General features: G+C 40.5%; 1 protein-coding gene across 1 annotated transcript; it reads left to right on the top strand.

Annotated features, from left to right (window-relative positions):
• The first annotated feature begins 12,629 nt into the window (after window positions 1–12,629).
• On the top strand, window positions 12,630–18,239 carry serpine1 (serpin peptidase inhibitor, clade E (nexin, plasminogen activator inhibitor type 1), member 1). Its single transcript, XM_085759002.1, has 8 exons — window positions 12,630–12,705; window positions 14,394–14,626; window positions 15,351–15,575; window positions 15,914–16,108; window positions 16,551–16,850; window positions 16,943–17,029; window positions 17,148–17,231; window positions 17,796–18,239. Exons 2-8 carry the CDS (start codon window positions 14,395–14,397, stop codon window positions 17,840–17,842), a joined length of 1,170 nt encoding a protein of 389 aa, XP_085615128.1. The 5' UTR covers window positions 12,630–12,705; window position 14,394; the 3' UTR covers window positions 17,843–18,239.
• Window positions 18,240–19,027: the final 788 nt, after the last annotated feature.

Genomic DNA, 19,027 nt, shown 5'->3' with positions numbered 1-19,027 from the left:
ATGTAACTGTATCACTGAGGATGTTTAGTTAAAACAAGTATATTCATGAATGCAACATACCAGTCTTCAGTCTGTACAGTCACTATAATCTCACCCACTTACTCAGTCTAACCACATGCAGGTAAATACAAGCCAAAGATTTCCCTTTAAACTTACTCAGCTCCTCCAGCAGGATACAGACCAACAGACACATGCATCGTTATGTAACAGACTAAAACTGTCTGATTTTGTGCGACACATGTTGTTCATGAATAGTGCTATAAAAAAGAATTTCCCCTTGAGGGACAACAAGGTCCAATGTACTACACGACTCATACAAAAAATATACAAAATATGAATACCAAAAATATAAATGAAACCACTGCCCAGCTATATATGATCGCACCTGCACATTAAGTGAAGGCATGATCAGACACCTTCTCTCAGTGAAGATAAATTGAAAAAAAAGAAAAAAAGAAGCAAAAAATAGGCATTAGAAAAGTATTTGAAAGTGCATTAGGCAAATAAATATCTCTTCATGAAAGATGCTGATGCACGCAGCTAAATGTCTGGGTTGATATTTCTAACAGACTCTCCCAGTCCCCATCAAAATGGCATGAACTTGAATGAACACAGCTATTCATGCATCTTAAAGACATCCTGCATGAATCATCAAATTAAAAAAAAAAGACATCCTGAATCAGCTCTCAGTCTTTAGCAGTGCCACATGCTTGTGTGTTTACAGCAAAAGCACAAAGATAGGGAGGGACTGTCCTAAACAGAACTTGGTTCTCAGATTTTTTTGATTAATCAAAAATTGAGCCTACAGTGCATCAAAATGTTTGAGTTTTAATTTTTAAAAACAAATTACCAACATCTCCATGCTGTCTAGATGCAATATGTGATTTCAAATCTGCCGGCAATCTGCCTCAACTGGTGCAAAATGAACATTATAATGTCAACTGTCTTGTCTTCCCATTCTCCTGTTTATTACTCAGAATTGCCTAAATTTGCCAAAAATAGCCCATTGCTGTGTATACAGTGTACATGTCTAACAAATACACTTCTATTGAATAGCATTTGCGAGTTAATATTGAAGAAACTGATTTGGATTTCAACATCTATTTTTTCTGAAAAACTTTTGATTTCATTTCACTGAACACACAGAAGATTCTCTGCAGTTGCAATTTCCAATAATCCACTTTTTCTTCATATTATGTAGGAAGTCTTGCCACACACTGGATTTGGATGTTTACTCAGCAGAATGAATAATTCTAAAAAAGCTCAGTCAGTGACAGTCATGGAAACCATTCGGGGCTTATCAAGTGTGAGTCTGTTGATTGGTCACATAGCTTCACTGCTCATATCATTGTCTAGTCACAGCTGCAGGCTTCCCTTCATGTCTGTGGTTATCAGTGACAGACCCTGACTTTTACTTCCCTTTCTCCTTTATATAACAAATTGTTTCATGATGACTACACTCCTGGAAGCATTGGGGTTACAGTAACAAACTGCTGTTTGTTTTCCTTCTTATCTCTATGAGGAGTATGATTTACACACTTCACCAGACAGTTAGCCTATAGAAGTGAGAAATATTCCTGATAAAGGGACATCATGACTTTCATCCAGTAGCTAAACAAATACACTTCTGTTGAATGACATGACCATGTTGTCCATCCTCATGAAATAATAGAAACATGGTTTGTTTTGTGTCGTCACTGAAGCTAAAACACAAGCTTGATGACTGTTTGTGTTGTGGCTCATGAACTAACTCCTCTGGCTCAATTTCAGCCCCCCTCAAAACTCACTCCATATTTGTATTTTAATTGTTTTTATTGTAAGGTGAGCGTCTTGAAAGGAGCCTATGAATAAAATGCATTATTATTAGTAGTAGTAGTAAAATTATATCAGAGCACAAAAGATACCATGCCGCTAACAGTTTTTCAAGAGGGGCATTGTTTTACTGTGAAGGATCCCTCAGCAGAGCAGGATTACACAAAACTGGATACATTGACGCATATGTCAGTATTGAGTACTGACTGTGAAAACTAATATCCCCTATAAGGTATGAATCTGAATATGTGTTAAAATGTCAGTTTATAATATGTTACTGATAGACCTTTGTTCTTTTTTTTTTTTTTTTTTACATAAGTTTAAAGCAGAAGTAAGCGATCCGGTCGTTTTGGCTAATGCTGCGTTCCAGGCAGGCTTTTGAAACTGTAAGTTACAGCTTCAAGTCACAACTTACGACTTTCAGTCCCTCCAGGATTTCGCGGGCTTTTTTTGTGATTGTTGCGGCCTAAAATGCCTGATTTTGCGGCCACATTTTGAAAAAATTGCGGTGAATGTTGCGATGTTTTAAGCGCTTTTGTTGCGATTCAATTGCGGGGGACAGCGAAAGTTGCAAAAAAAAGTTGCAGTTTTGTTCTGAATAATTAAAAATCAAAGGAAAATCGAAAATTTTGAAATGTCACAAAATAATGTGAGGTCCTGTTATACCAGCAATTTTCCACTTGTTAAGAAAGGCACAGGAAAATTAGAGTTGAAAGTTGTTTTACTTTTAATTAAAATGTCTGTTTAAAAATCGTGGTAAAAGAACTGTTTTAAAATGCCATTAAAACAGTCCAGTCTTTGAATAAAAAGGGGAGGGTGGCTACTTAAGTCCAGGGCCAGAGCCTTCGGATGGGGCAAGGGGCACCTGGTCGCCGGCTGCTCCGCTCCGGCCCTGCAGTGGCGCACTCACTGGATTCCCCCTCGGCGAGTGCTGCGGGGTTGACACACCAACACACAGGCTCGGGTGGTCAACCAGGACAACTCACACACTCAACACGTTCAACTCAGCTTGTGTTCCTTTACTTATCACTTTGTGCACGTTGTATCAAGTTTCTTGCCGTCAGCCCAGCCACGCTGTTCCTCCGTGGACTCACTTTCAACCACCGCTCCGTCCAGACTCGCACTCTCTGCTGTATAACTCGCGGAAAGCACCAATGATTGGCCCAATTTGCGGAAAAGTTGCGGTGATTGTACAAAATTGCAAGATCGCAAAAATTTGCGGGGATTGGCTGAATTTGCGTTAATTGTTGCGATCGCAACATCGCGAATTCCTGGAGGGACTGGACTTTGTAGCGTTCCAGGCAACCCGCAACTCGCGTTTCTCCAACCTGTTGCCTGTGAAAGTCACTATAACGGCCACTCGTAACTTCCGACCCGTGAACTTGTACCAGATCGAACTGGTACGACTTCACAGGTCGGAAAAACCCGAATTACGGGCTGCCCTGAACGCACCATAACGTCTTGTCAGCCGACGGAGTTAGCAGCCCCCGCCCTCGTCATGGATCTATTGGTCCCATAGACTGTAAAAAGAATGGACGTAGCGTCCGTGACGTCACCCATTGGTTTTGGGGAGTCGTTTTTGTGACTCAAATATGGCGGCCTGAACAGCGCCATGTTGGATTGGCCGGCCAAGAACCCGCCCACTGGCCTCGAAGCAGCTGTCCACGGAGCTGCTCGGACCTGTCACTCAACGTTTCCGCGCCCTAATTGGCCAGAATTTTAACCTAATAACAGTAAAACGGTAGAGTAAAAAAAAAATTCACCCCCCTCAGAGTGTGTGCGGGGGTAGAAACTATCGATTGAGACGAAAAAACGTTCTGACACCAGGCTTTTAACATGTTTATTGAGGATGTAAAGTCGGCGATTTTAACACGGGGGTCTATGGGGAATGCTGCTTTCTGACACCAGCCCCCAGAGGAATCCGAGGGGATTGCAGTTTTTTGAACGCGGAAGTGAGCTTCACTTCTCAGACCGACAACTGCCCCCTTGATTGGTCCTCGTCCCTACGTCACCACATTCACGCGCATCCCTTGGCTGCACACACAGCCCTGCATGCCGTTCTCTCTCCTCATTGGATAAAAATTGTAGGATACAAGAAAAGTTTTCTCCTCGGCTCAGAGCACAGCAGAGTGACTGACAGACCCGTGTTTCGGTCCAAACACTCTATGTAAGTGATTGCTGTCTGAAGATATAACTATTTAAGACTTATAGTAACACAAAAATATCGCTTACTTCTGCTTTAATTTGTGAATGAGCCTATTTGAGGTTTTACACAAAGACTCTACATAATGCTGATTGCATTGAAATGACTTGGTTCTATCTTTCAGCTATGCAACGCTCTTTTAGGCTCCAACAGATGAGTTTATCCCTAACCATGACAAGGTCTCTGACTTCAACTACGTTGCTTTGGTTGCCCAACTATAGATGTGGAAAATCAACATGTTATGAGGTTCCGTCTATTCCCTGTTTCCAGACACCAAATCAGACCAAAGTCTGAACGGAGAGAAAGATTATACAATACATTTTGAATAACAGCTGAATAAACCTGTCAGAACATGGAGATCATGATGCTTGACTGAAGCTATCTCACATCAGCAGCACATACCACCTCAGTCCAATTCCACTGAGTCAGTTTTGTTTTTCCCAACATACCACCATTTTACAGTAAAAGTGAAAGATAAAGAAGATAACCTGTCTCATGGGAGTCAGGAAGTGTGACTATGCCTGTTGATTCACTTCAGGGGACACGAGAATACCTGACAAACCCAAGGCCTGTTCCTGTTTATGAGTCTCCAAGGATGTCTGGACAATTAGTTTCCTACCCAGAAACATGTCAGTGCATTTTTCACAAGGACTCTGCTCTGATAACCATGATATAGGCAACAGTCAACATCTTGCATCCTGTTGCTTTTGAAACTGTCGTGGAAATTTTTAGCTGTTTGCTGTTGGTGAAGTTTTTATTTCCTTGCAAGGAAAGGTCAGTTCTCACCATAGAGGTGACGGTAAAGAAAAGACAAAGAGAATGGGGAGACAACATTTATACCTGAGGAACGCCCCCTAAGGTGTGTTCCACATCCCTTTCTCTGCTGCAGGGGTCGATCCTATACTCAGACAGTGTTTTCAACACTCTTTTGTCTGCTGGGGCATCCTGCAGGGTGAAGGTCTCGATATGTAAAATACACAAATGGGTAACAAACGAAAGGAGATGGGGGGAAAGCAGGGTGTGGGAACATTTCAAGTGATTAAAACAAAGGAAGATTCAAATTTACCATTACAACACAAACATAGTGTTATATGGTTATGGTTTGGTAAAGCTTAAAATAACAAACTTTCATGGTCGAGTGGTTTCCTTATCCTCTGCCCTTAGACCCTGACATCGACCGAAGAAAAAAAACCCAAGGAAACCCTACAGGAAACCGGAAAAAAACCAGGAGAAAGGTCAGGGTGAGTAACAGAGTATAGGGAACCTCACCCAGGATGGGCAGACATGCAATAGATGTTGTGTACAGACTTCTTGTCTGTACACAACATCTATTGCATGTCAGTTTACAACATGGAATATGACGAACAATATGGAATATTAGACAGTGCAGTCAAGAGGAGAGGAGAGGAGATGGTAGAAGAAAGGAGAGGGAGGGAGGAGAGTAGTGGCCTAATTGATGTGTCCCCATGCAGTAAGCCTATGGAGCATAGCTACTGCATAAAATGTTTCAGGGTTACCTGAGCCAGCACTAACTGGATACAGATTTTGAACTGTCTAGTACAACAACTGTTCCCACTAAGAAAATTCTTCTGACCTCTTATAACTTACAGGATGTCACTTCCTGTGCTGGCTCAGGGCTTTGTATCACTTCGGACTGTTTGTCATATGATCAAATGACTTGACATGCTTCCATGGTATATGTCAAACATTCAACAGTTAGTTGTAAGACGACAATATTTTACAGCTGATACTAAACAAAACCAGTTGAGACTGGTCAGTAATGACTCACTGGTCTTTTTATGCTTCAGTTTGCAGCAGGGAAGAGTTTACTCAAACACTGAACTGGAATCTCTGGTGTCATTTTCTTCAGGTCAAAAGGTTAGAGACTCTTTAATCACTTAGATTTACTTCTTAGAACATTATTGTGAAACAACAGCAGATATGAATTTGTAGAAAGTTGAGCTGTTAGAGGTTTCACTTCAATCTTCCCATGCAATGAAAAACATGTGGGGAAATGTTACTCAATGTAGTTTCCATGGAAACTCAGTGGCAGTGGTTTTATGAACCAGATGTTTTCTTTTCCTGTGAAAAGTGTTTACACCAGGAGTGTTGCCAGACTAGACAAGCAGAGCCATAAATAGGCTTAACCCTAAGGCTATTTATTTGTAAGATGTTACATTATTGTAACATAGAAACACATGGTTTAAGGTATTTTAATGCAGAACTCAATAAAGACAGGAACAGGGAGTACTAGATGATTTAATAGAATACAATGTCTTGGTTTTGGCTCTGAACTGTTCACCCAGTCAGATGAAATCAGCTCAGCTGGACAGCACTGCACAATGTAGGTATCACATTGAGGTGAGCAGAAAAGCACATATGTGTTGTGCTCTTTTAACCTGCAGAGGAGAGGGGGAAGAATCTGCAGGTGGAGGATGTTTCACTCCAAACAGCATCAAACTGACTGATGTGATCCTGTACCAATAAGTAAGTTGGTTTGGTGTTGGAGAAGAGAATGTTGTCCAAAATAAAGACAATATTGGACTTTCCTTCACCTTAATATTTTCATTGTTCTATTGGCAGCTCTGTAACAAAATAACAAAAGGGATCAATAAAGTAAGTCTGATCTGGTTTTGGTTTCAGTTCCCAGGCCGGGGCTTTTCTGGGTGGAGTTTGTTCTCTCTGGGCCTACGTGGTTTGAATAAACATTGAGGTGATGCTGTGGACTGTAGTGATCAGTGAAATCAGAGCTAACACAGCAGTGGAGAGCAGAAATCAACCACGCTTGAAGTGAGAAAGAGAGAGAAAGAATTGTACTTACACTATAAGATCATAAATCAAGGAAAGCACAGAACTTTAACAAACTCTAGATGAGTTCCATCTCTCATTGAAAATTCAGAAATATGACAACCAGGCAATGTCTGAATGTTCTCAGGTTAACTTCAAGAAAAACTGTTTAAATAAGATTTACCACATAAAATATCCCCACTTCTGAAGTTGACCTCTGCGCCCAGCACCATATGCTGCAGAACTGCAGAGCATATGGAGGCCTGTTTTCTTGTCTGTATACAACATCTATTGCATGTCTGTCCGTCCTGGGTGAGGGATCCCTCCTCTGTTGCTCATCCTGAGGTTTCTCCAATTTTTCCCTGTAGCGTTTCTGGGAGTTTTTCCTCAGTGGATGTGAGGGTCTAAGATCAGAGGATGTTGTTATGATGCCATGTAAAGAGACAAACTGTTTGTAATGGGCTATACAAATGAAATTACCTTGCCTTGCCTGTGTGTCCTGCTGCTTTTAAACATAATAATAACTTTATTTATATAGCAGCTTTCAAAACCCAGTTACAAGGTGCTGCACAACAGAAATAAAAACATATCAGAATTGCCTTACAACAACATACTGTAATAAAACCACCAAGAGAAGTAAAATAAAAATATGATAAAATTAATTTGGACTTAAAAATTTAAAATCACCCGTCCTCCACAAAGCAATCAAACAACAATAATAAAACAAAATTAAGAGAAAGCCAATCGATAAAAGTGAGTCTTAAGAAGAGATTTAAAAGAAGACTACTTGTCTCTGTATCTGGAGCTAAGCAGAGGTTTCACAGTTTGGTAACTTTCCATAGACTCATGTCAACAAGGCTACAGGCCCAGATGGTATCTCTGCTTTTCTGCTAAAAACTGTGCAGATGAATTGACCCATGCTTGGTGCCTCATTTTCCAGGGAACCTTAGACTCTCATTACAACACGATGGAAAATAAGCAATCATTATACCTGTCCCCAAGAAAATAAAGATTTTATTGTTCTATTGTTCTAACCTTGGTAGGGATGGAGTGTATGGAAAGACCCATGGTGACTAAACTACGGCAGGACATCAGCCCACAGCTGTATTGTCTTGTCCTTTTTCTTTTCTTTTTTTAACAGCATTTGGTACACTGGCATGCAAACGTTTGGGCACCCCTAGTCAAAATTTCTGTCAATGTGAACAGGACAGTACAGAGTGAAGGACTGATGCTGACCTCACAGCATTTCACCTAGTTTTCCAATTTATATTAATGTGAACAGTTAAGCAAATGGAAGATGAAATGATATCCAAAAGGCCCAAAGTTAAAAATGAAACCCTCTTTTGTGGTGGCTGTGGCTCAGGAGGTAGAGCGGGTCGTCCACTAATCGCAAGGTCGTATTTTATGCCTTCAGTGGCATACAAACCATTTGTTCTCTGTCAAGTTACTTGCTTTCATAGGCACCTGGCAACCAGGAATGATCAATTCTTCACAACCTGGCAACTGAGAAGTTTTCATTGTCCAACACAGTAGAGGTTATGGACCATTTATTGTTTTGGCCTTTATTTAACTAATGTGTTGTCATCAGTGAGAGAGGACAGCAGTTGTCAGGATGCAACAGTCAGATAGTTCCAATATATATGTATGTTAGGTAAGAATCACAGCCCGAAGCCTGAGTGGATGAAGTTGTGTATCTTGGCAACAGTTGAGTCCCATGGTCCTGAAGCCCACATAGAGAACTGAGTGGGTGGCACAAGAAAGTGGGTGGTGTAGTTTCCATTCACAGCCATATATGGGATAGCCTATACCAAATCCTGTGGGAATGTGGGGGTTTGCCTAGTAACAGTAAAAAAGAACATGTGTTGATGTGTCTGTGTATTTTAGGCAACACTAAACAGTCTGGTACAACACTCATGGAACAAAGGGTCCCATGAGTAAACAACTGATGAGCTCATTGACCCATCACACAGCTATTTTCTGTTCTACAGTATGTCACATCATTTCTGGTTTGTTTGCGGTAACTGCAGCTTCTTAGGCCTGATACTAATAACATTACGCAACTGAATCAGCACAGAAGTCAAACAGCCACTGAGACAAGCCTAAGATCATTAGAGTTCCAGAAACAGAGTAAACAGGTCTATAAACATTCTTCAGACACAGTTGTAGACCTTAGTCTACAACAAACCACTTGTCATGCCTCCCCTTAAACTTTTACCCTGAAGGTTGATTCCAAGTGGCCCAGTGGCTATGAATCAGAAGGGTATTCCACCAGTGTCACTAAAGAAAGCCAAGCCAAACATGCTAAAACATGCTTCTTCCCTAGGGCAGTGAAAGCTCTGATGGAACCCCGACATGGAATGTGGCATCTACACTGCACTTTACATTTGATATGTTTTTATATCTATTATTTTATTTAGGTTTTTTAGTCTTTTTATGAGTATTTATTTATTCAAATGCTGCTATGATGTTATGGTATTGCTCTCTAAGTAAGTATTGTTATATGGAAATGTGCAATGACAATATAGCCTAACCAACTAATCTAATCTAAAATACTGCAATCTCCCAATTAAGCCTCAAGTCATTCCAATACAAAACAGATGTATATAGCCTTGCTTCCATATGAGAGGCCCAATTTGAATGGATGAACAAAAAGACAATCGAATGAGTCACAGATGCTGCTATTAATAAGGCCATGGAGATGTCATATCATAGAAGTGCCAACAGTCTAAATGGAAAAGTTTCATGTTTCATGTTTTGTGTCTACTTCAGTTTATAATATCATTCTGTGCCTTTTCTTCTTCAGTAAAGCACCACAATTGTTTCTATATGAAATGTGCTGCACACATAGCTTTATCTTCCCTTCCCTGACTGTATCAGAAGTCTAGACAATATCAGAAGCAAAAAAACAAACAAACAGACAATTGTCACTGGTGTGGGGCCTCCACCTGAGGAACTCAAACAAGAAGAGGAGCAGATCCCATTCAGTAGTGTGAAGTCAGTATCTAATCATTATCTATTATCATCAGCTACTTGGCTTTTTTGTGACACATTATCTCTGTCACAGCCTAGGATAACAGAAAGCTGCTCCTTGTCATTGAACAAAGATGATGTCAAAGAGAAAATAAAATTGGAGATTATGAAAATGAAGGATGTATACACTAAGGCCATGGTCACTGTATTCAACTTTTTTTACTCCTCTCCCCAGATCCAACCAGAGAGACAGGGAATGGGAGGCAGAGAGAAGGGGAATGACATGCAGCAAAGGGCCACCTGAGTTGGGATTCGATACAGGGCCGGCTGCAGCGAGGACTATAGCCTACCAGTTTCTACCAAGTGAGCTAAACGACGCCCCTCTTTTTTTTGAGCATTTCCTTCTTCCAATCTGGTAAATTACCTAGAATGAACTAATCTGAGTGAATCTGTTTGAGGTCTGAGTCTAGATGGATCTGGAAAAAAATTGTGCCTCCACTTTTTGTCCTGACTACCACATGTTTGATGAGTAGTGGGATGAGGAATGTTCGAGGATATGACCAAATTTGGTGATGTGTCACCCCCCCTAAGTGAAAATCCACTTTTTAAGCACAAGTAATGTGGGCTGGTAGTAATATGATCAGGCAAATATCATTGCACTGAATAAGCATATCTCCTTGAAGTATGAGTGTATGTGAGCTGGCTGCAGAGCAACATCTCCAATTGGACCTTCTGGTCTGATGGTAGAGGGTGTGAATATCCATGTTGGAATGGTTGTGTTTTTTCATCCTGACTGGAGGATTGAATATAAAGACAAGAATGTTACACACACAGAAAAAGAAAAAGAAGAAAGGCCAGCAACACTCGTGTCCTTCTCATTGTCTTTTATTGCAAACCGCGTCTGCGCTTCAAACACAGACCGGTTTCGACAGCATCTTCCTCAGTGTGTAGTTTTGAACAGGAAGTGATTTACTTAAATACTCACAGCTGTGGTCAATCACTTAATAGACAAGTAGCAATAATAAAGAAGAATCACAACTTCAAAATGTACAAATATTAGAAAAAAATAGAAGAAAAATAGTACAATTGTGTAGTTTAAATGTCTGGGTTCTTGGGTATCTTGTATATCTGAACATTTGATACATTTTTCTTTTCTTTTTTCTAATATTTGTGCATTTTGAAGTTGTGATTCTTCTTTATTATTGCTACTTGTCTATTAAAGGGACAACGAGGAGTTTTGGAAAAGCGAAGCGTTTTCACACTACATTTATGAGCCTCCGCGCACACCGTAAAATTCTTCGACCGGTGCAAGACGGACTCATGTTTTCATTCATCAAGAATTAAAGTCAGAGGTTCAGTTACCGTTGTAGTTCTGACCATAAGCGGCGATTCGGCGGCGTTATTCTCATGAGCGTCCGCGAAACCGAAAGTAAGGAAACGCTGGTCGGCTCGCCCAGCATTTCCACCACCACTAATAATAATAACAAAACGATATATTTATCGAAAAGGGAGCCATTAACAAGTGTGGGTAGCGTATTCATCCACATTAACATGAGACTTTTTTTTATAACCAAATAGAAACTCCTCGTTGTCCCTTTAAGTGATTGACCACAGCTGTGAGTATCCTGTTCAAAACTACACACTGAGGAAGATGCTGTCGAAACCGGTCTGTGTTTGAAGCACCGACGCGGTTTGCAATAAAAGACAATGAGAACGACACGAGTGTTGCTGGCCTTTCTGTGCAATTTTTGGCCGTGCACCTCTTCAGTTTGTTCCTGAAAGTTTTTTTTTTTTTTGGAGAGTGCGTGTTTTTCTTTGTTTTGAATAATGTTACACACAAAAGCTCATCCTCTGGAAACTCTGAATATCCAGAATGGAACAACATCACAAAAGAACCAGCTCAATCAATCGGACTCTAATCAAGCTATATTTCAGTCTCAATAAATCATGTCTCCATGGTCCTTTGAACTAGGAACTTACACGATCCTTGTCCATGTTGGTTTCACTCAATCCAACTCGTGGAGTCAGAGTCTCCTCCTGGAGGTGAAAGCCATGTAATGCTCCACTTGGCCAGACTCCATAGCAGCTGCCACACAAAGACTGTGAGGAGTGTTTGTTCAGTCAACAAGGTCTGAGGTGAACTTAGAACCTCAGTCAATGACGTCTCTGCTGGTTGTCATTTTTAAAGCAGGACAGCGGCATGGGATGACACTGTTATATGTTGTTTTGCTGGAGCCACAGCGTGCCAACACAGCGCTCTCTTTGACATCAATGGATGGTGTCATAAACCTCCTGCATCTTTCTCCAAGCAGCAGCGACCATTATACTACTGGAGTTTGTTTTACTGTATGTTTTTCACAGTAACTTTCCCAGAAGTTGGTCACTGATGAATCTATTGTGTGCACCAGATAAATGAATTCTGAGATAATACAAACCTGTTGCTCATAAGTCTGGCTTGAGTTTAGGTTACCTAAGATCCAAACATACTTTAAATTCATTAGGAAATGAAACATAACACATTTCCTGTGCATTCTCCAAAGCACTTGGCTGCCAGACAAACATAACCAAAGTTACTGTCAAGCAAATGCCAAAGTGGTGTGTATGTGTGTGCGTGTGTGTGCGTGTAAACATTGAGTGACTTTCCATATGTTTTGTCATGCTGTGAGTGAGAGACACAGACTGATAAAGAGAGTCCGGTGGAGTGTGTTCTTGAAAAGGAAGCCTGTCCAGACAGTGTTGGATGACATCACCGTCTTTAATGAGTGTGCGTAGCCGGGGGGGGGGCGGGGTTTCCACCATGGAGGGCAGCTCCCTCTCCAGTATAAAAAGGCCTGCACTCAGTCAAGTCTGTCAGACGTGAAGCAGCACAGGAGACTGAAGCTGAAACAACAGAGACTTGCAGCGCCGCAAAACCAACAGATTCCAATCACAAGGTAAGCATCACAAATACACAATAACTTTAACTTTAAAGGTTATAGCTACAACGTTTTCAAGAAAGGATTCATTTTTTTAAAATAATGCATCCACAGAATGTCTAGAGGGGTGCAGAATAAAAGTATTAATTTTACAGAATTTTTAAAAAATAGTATATAAATAATTGTTTAATAAATTTTGGCGGGTCCGAAATATATAAATATTTACATCTGGTTACATTGGCAACGTCGGCATGGAATGATCTCTGTGGCAACAGCATTAGAACTTTAGCTACTGCTGTAACTGGCAACCAGTAAAACAGAGGGTTGGAGCGAGAGCAGAGAGTGTGAGTTCTACACCTACTGGCCAGGAGGAATTAAACTTGTAGCTATCACCTTTAAAAAGGCTGACAGGACATTTTTGTTTTGGCGTGCAGTGACAGAATATTTAAAAAAAAAACATTAGTGACATCTTCAGTATCTGAACATGTGTTGAGTTGTAATCTGGGGAGTCACATATTATTGTAACCATCAATTCTTTTTTGCTGGCTTTAATAATGAATTAAAGTGGCAATAACAGTGACAAATACGTTAACTCAACTAACTTATGAGATACTTTAGATAAGCCTTCTAACTTTTTGGACATAAATATATAGGATGTTAAAGAGTAAACTCTGCAACATCAAGAACCCTAAAATACCTCCATCTTCATTTGATGCAACAATATTCTACTATACTCATTAAAACATTTGGAAATGTGCCTTTGATATGAGAGTGGACAGTACAGAGTAAAATTTGTGTATGTGAATAACTGCAGAGTTATTATCAGATGAAGATGTGAAAATGATTTTTATTTTTATTTGATGGAATAAACTATGAAAGACTTGACAAATGCACTGATTATCCAGTTAGCTACTAATTCAGTTCATTTGTGAGCCGGGAGAGACTTCAGATCCCCCCCAAAAAACTCAAAAAACACAATATGGATTCTCAGTGTCAAAACCGAGAAGTGACCTCATTCAGCGTAAAGCTTGGGATAACACTCTGCACAGTCAGGTTTTCTCTGCTGGGAAGTGAAAGCGTGTCTGTTCACAACTCAGTGAGTAGACAGAGGGACGTAGTCTGAGGTCTCAGTGGAGCCACTATTCATCAAGCTGCTGAGTCGCTGCTCAGTGGAAAACCAGCGTTACTGCCTCACTCTGTTAACACACACATTCAGCATGACTCACACTGGATTTCTTGGATCTTGGATTCTTCACTTTTTCTTTCAGTCAGTTTTTTTTTTTTGTAATAATCTGTTTCTCAATGATCACTGTCACTGATGGGAAATCTCCTGTGTGGAAGGCCTCACAGTTTGCTGGAAGCTAAAAATATCTTTGGCTTCTGTCCAAAACTCCCAGAGTTTTACAGAAACCATCTGACAGCTATTCATTAGTTACTCAATGAGTTGAGCTCCCTCTTAATGAGAAACAGAATGAACTCACAGATCTTCTCACAGATTCACTCCTCTTTCAAACTATAGGCAGAACTTTGTCCTCATGAAGGCAACTGAAGTGTTTGCTTTGAGGGATTCACTGTTTACACATCTTTTTACATCTTTGTGCAAAGATGAGTCAGAGTGTGTAACTGCCCAGTGGCCTGTCTGCATAAGGAAAGGGTGTGAAATTCAAGTGTTTTCACGTAGCTACTTGTTCTCCTGTCTTTCCCAGGATGCTTTGCCTTTTCGTGCTGCTGACCCTGTGCACAGGGGGGCTAAGCTCTCTGCAGGACAAACAGACAGATTTTGGACTGAAGGTCTTCCGCCAATTGAGCGAGGACTCCGTGGACGAGAACCTTGTCTTCTCCCCGTACGGTGTGGCCTCTGTCCTGTCTATGGCACAGCTTGGTGCTGCAGGAAACACCAACAAGGCCTTAACTGCTGCTCTGGGTTTCTCTCTGCGAGGTGAGTAACACATGATGTAATATAAAACAATATGATTACCCAATGGGTTTTACTGAATAAGGCAATAATTGAAAAAAACAAACTTTTCAAAACAATGTGACAAATCTTTAGCAGCAACATACTGACCCCAAAGTTGTGACTGTAACACTGACCTCTGCTGGTCGGTCAGTCTCACTGCAGCAGTTGGAATTTGAAATTCATTGAGGTCCATTTTATGAATCCTGTATATCCTCAAGTGATAATGTCTGTTATTGTTCAATGCTTTGAGGTAGCATTGTAGTTACACCAGCATATCTGTAGATTGTAGTCAAATACAGAATACAGTACACAAATAAATAGTAAAATAAGAGAGATACTGGGCCCGTTAAAATAGAAATGTTTGGACAAAACTTAACAGTCCAGATATTACTGACCTCTGGTCCATATACCACTTAGGCTACTTATTAAGAAAATGCTATATTTCTTTTCCTGATATATCCCTGGCCCTCCATAAGTTAGCCATGTCAGTGAATTACAAAGTTAATGAATATGCTTTTTAATTTTTAGAAAGAAAAAACAATAATCAACTGATAGATGATAGGCCTACATGTAACGACAACATCTACTGCCACATTAAATACATCATGTTAGAAATAAAACAATTTACAAGCAAATAAAAGCTAAATGTAAAAATTGCGTGTTGCTGACCAGTGTCACACTCCTCTAACCTTCTCCCCTCCTCCAGAAAAAGGGCTGGCACGGCAGCAGCGTCTCCTGCAGCGGGATCTGTCCAGTGAGGAGGGGGTGGACACGATCAGCGGGGTGATGGTGGAGAGGAAGATGAGCCTGGAGAAGGGATACCGCCGTGCGCTGGCCAAGGCCTTCCAGACTCACCCTCACCAGGTGGACTTCACTAAGCCAGACCAAGCAGTCGGCATCATCAACTCGTGGGTCTCAGACCACACTGCAGGTAATAAATAGCTCTGTCCAGGGCCGTTGCTAGGAATTCTGGGGCCCCTGAAAGAATACTAAAGTGGGCCCCTACCCCCTGACTTTTCCACTTTTTATTTTTATTATCATTTTTTATTTAGCCTACTTTGTTTTGATGCTAATGCAGCATTACTATGAGTATTAGTCAGGGTTTTATGCTAAATAATTCAGTCATACAAAGATTAGACTACTGGGGTTTTTTGTGGGCCCTACTGGTTGCTAGGCCCCTAGAGTTATCACCTTTCTCCTCTACGGCCCTGTCTCTATCCAGTAGCCCATACTTCTACAGTGCTGACTCATGTTCATTTTTCTTTGTAGGAGTCATCCCTGAGTTCTTGGCACCCGGGTCTCTGACTGATGAAACCCGCCTGGTCCTCCTCAATGCTCTCCACTTCCAGGCTCTGTGGAAAGTCCCCTTCGACCCCACACTGACACAGGAGAGGATGTTCCACTGTTCCAATGGCAGCAGTGTCCCTGTGCACATGATGAGACTCACAAACCGCTTCAACTATGGTAGGTTGACTCTGCACGTGGCTTCTTCTTAGTTTGATCTCAGGTTCACAGAGAAACAGGTTAGGTTAGTTGGTTAAGTTAAACATTGGCTTAAGCAGCAGCAGAAATGTGAAGATTAGCTTCTCTCAAGTCATTGTCAATACAGCACTTTATTAATGTTTAATGTTAAATTTAACTTGTGTAATTGTTTAATCTGAATTTTACAGCTGTGTTTATTTATTCATGTTATCTATTCACTGTATTTGTATTATTGCATTTATTGTATTCAGTAGGCTATATTTTATCCTATTCTAAAGCCTGACCAGGGACAAAGACTGCAAATTAGCTGAAGCTAGATGTCTTGTATTTTCCATTTTTTGTGGCAATGTTGTATGTATTGTCCCTGTTAAATAAATAAACACTAAAATAACTAAAAAACCTATGTCTCCTCCTCCATCAACAGGTGAATTTGTAACTTCTGACGGGGTGGACTATGATGTCATCGAGGTCCCATATGAGGGTGAATCCCTCAGCATGTTTTTGGTGTCACCCTTTGAGCCTGAGGTTAAGCTCAGCACAGTCGGTTTGGATCTGAGCGTCCAGAGGATTCAACAGTGGAAAGCAGAAATGCGCAACGTGAAGAGACGGCTGGCCATGCCCAGGTTTACTCTGGACTCTGAAGTCAACCTGAAGACAACTCTGTCGAAGATGGGTCTGACGGACATGTTCAATTTTGCCACTGCTGACTTCACACGCATAACCAGTAAGATAGTTATTAACTCACTTAGTCCCTTGTACCCCATGACTACAGCTGCAGTTATACTACATGACCTCTCTGTCTGTTTGCACCTCCAGCTGATGAAAGGCTGTGCATCTCGAAGGTCCTCCAGAGAGTTAAGATTGAAGTAAATGAGCGAGGAACCAAAGGAGCATCAGCAACAGGTAGGTTACACACACATGTGGACACGCATGGCTGGATGCAGGAGTGTGCTTGGTGCTGGGAACAATGAAGCCCTACACATTACAGCAACTGACCTATTTCCTTTCTTCCCTCTTGTAGCTGCCGTCATGTTTTCTCGTATGGCAGTAGAGGAAATCACTCTGGACCGACCGTTCCTCTTCCTCATTCAGCACAAACACACAGGTAACACTCCTCTCAGCTTTTATGTGACATCTTATTTTATAGGGCAGCAGACAAATTTTCAAATGTGGTTAACCATTTCCATTATACATTATTATTTTTTATTTGCACATTATATAACCTGGATAAACAATGAAAATAGTCAAATTAAACATTGTGCAGGAGAGGTGGAAGCCAAAAAAGGCTTATATGAAAATACCTCCCCTATGTAAAAAACAGCGGTGGTCCTCAAAGTAAGAAGATAATACAGAAATTCATAATACAAAAAATAGAAAAGAAAAAAAGACAAATTAACATCGAAAAATGAAAGATACTGAATTAATGAAAAAAACAGACAAAAATTTACATTTTAAAAAATTGTGTGTGGTGTTTTTAATCATACATTTAAAAAGAATAATAATTAGTTAAATATAGTTAAATATTTTTTATCAGTCATTTTTTTTAATCAATTACTAGACATTTCAGGCGACCCCATTTGAATTCCAGGCGACCCCACGTGGGGTCCCGACCCCAAGGTTGGAAAACACTGGTGTAGAGTGTGACCGTGACTCTTCTTCCTGGTTTCAGGTGCTGTTCTGTTCGTGGGTCAGTTCAACCAGCCTCAGGAGCAATAACCCTTTGAAGATCCTTCACCAGCTGTGTCCGACTACTGCTGCTCATATCATGAACACACACACGTAATGACTATACACCAAGAGTCACATGACTGTTTGCGTCCATTGACCACACACAGACACAACCGCTGAGACAGAGCTTTGAGTTACATGTAGTTTATACTGTATATTTGTGTTTATTTATTTCTTTGAATGTTTGACGCAAATGAAGGAAAGTGAACAAACTAGTTACTGATGTGTGACACTAATGCACTGTACACTGACAGATTGACACTGCATTAGTAACAACAAAAAAAGATGTATTGTATCTATTTGTACAGTGTTTGTCCATGTATAATTTGTTACATTTGTGTTTTTGCAGTATTTATATTTATTAAAAGTCTATGTTTTTACAATTCTGTTGTGTCTGTCATGGTTGAATCATGGTTTCCCACATTCCCCACAGTTGAGTCATGGTTTCCCACATGGTTTCCCACAGTCATGGTTTCCCACATTTCCCACAGGGCTTATTAGAAATAATGAATACCTGTCTAACCTTAGGTTATGGGTTATTTTTCCTTGTTGCCTTTGTGTTACAGGCATGTTTTTTGGAAATGCTAACAAAGATGTTATAGCTACCCCTGTCTTAGACCAAATTATTTTGGTATAACTTGATGTCAGATCAGTCTGAACAGAACCAGGTCTACAGAGGACTTCTGTGGTTTATGTTGGAGGAGCAGGATTAGCCGGGTTATCCAGGAGATAAAATTATCACGATCACACTGCCCTGTGAATTTGAAAAATAAAATTGTATTTTAGGCCTATACAACTGTGTTTATTCAAACCAAGATAAACTGAGATGAGGTTTTTACAGATTAAAGCATATTTTAATAGCTCTTATAGTCTAAATAAAAGGATGACAAACAAAGCAACAACTCACACATTCAATGCCAGAGAATGGAATGTCAAAGCGAGTACGAATCAGAAATACAAATTATAAAGGAGCAAACTGGGCCAGATGACTGTAGGCTATTAATTTAAAAAGGAGCAACATATCATCTAGCCTATATATTACTGTTATGAGATATACTGAATTGTTTACTGATGTTTATTAGTTATATTTCTTATGGTCGGAGTCTTACCCATGGATGTATAATAGATCCATGGTCTTACCTGAGAGCTGCAGCCAGCTGCGCGGAGTGCGCA

Source organism: Trachurus japonicus, chromosome 18 (assembly GCF_045865225.1).
Source record: "Trachurus japonicus isolate A0001 chromosome 18, Traja_1.0".
Taxonomy (NCBI): domain Eukaryota; kingdom Metazoa; phylum Chordata; class Actinopteri; order Carangiformes; family Carangidae; genus Trachurus; species Trachurus japonicus.
The sequence above is the reverse complement of the archived record's forward strand: the minus strand, read 5'-3'. Positions and strand labels throughout refer to the sequence as shown.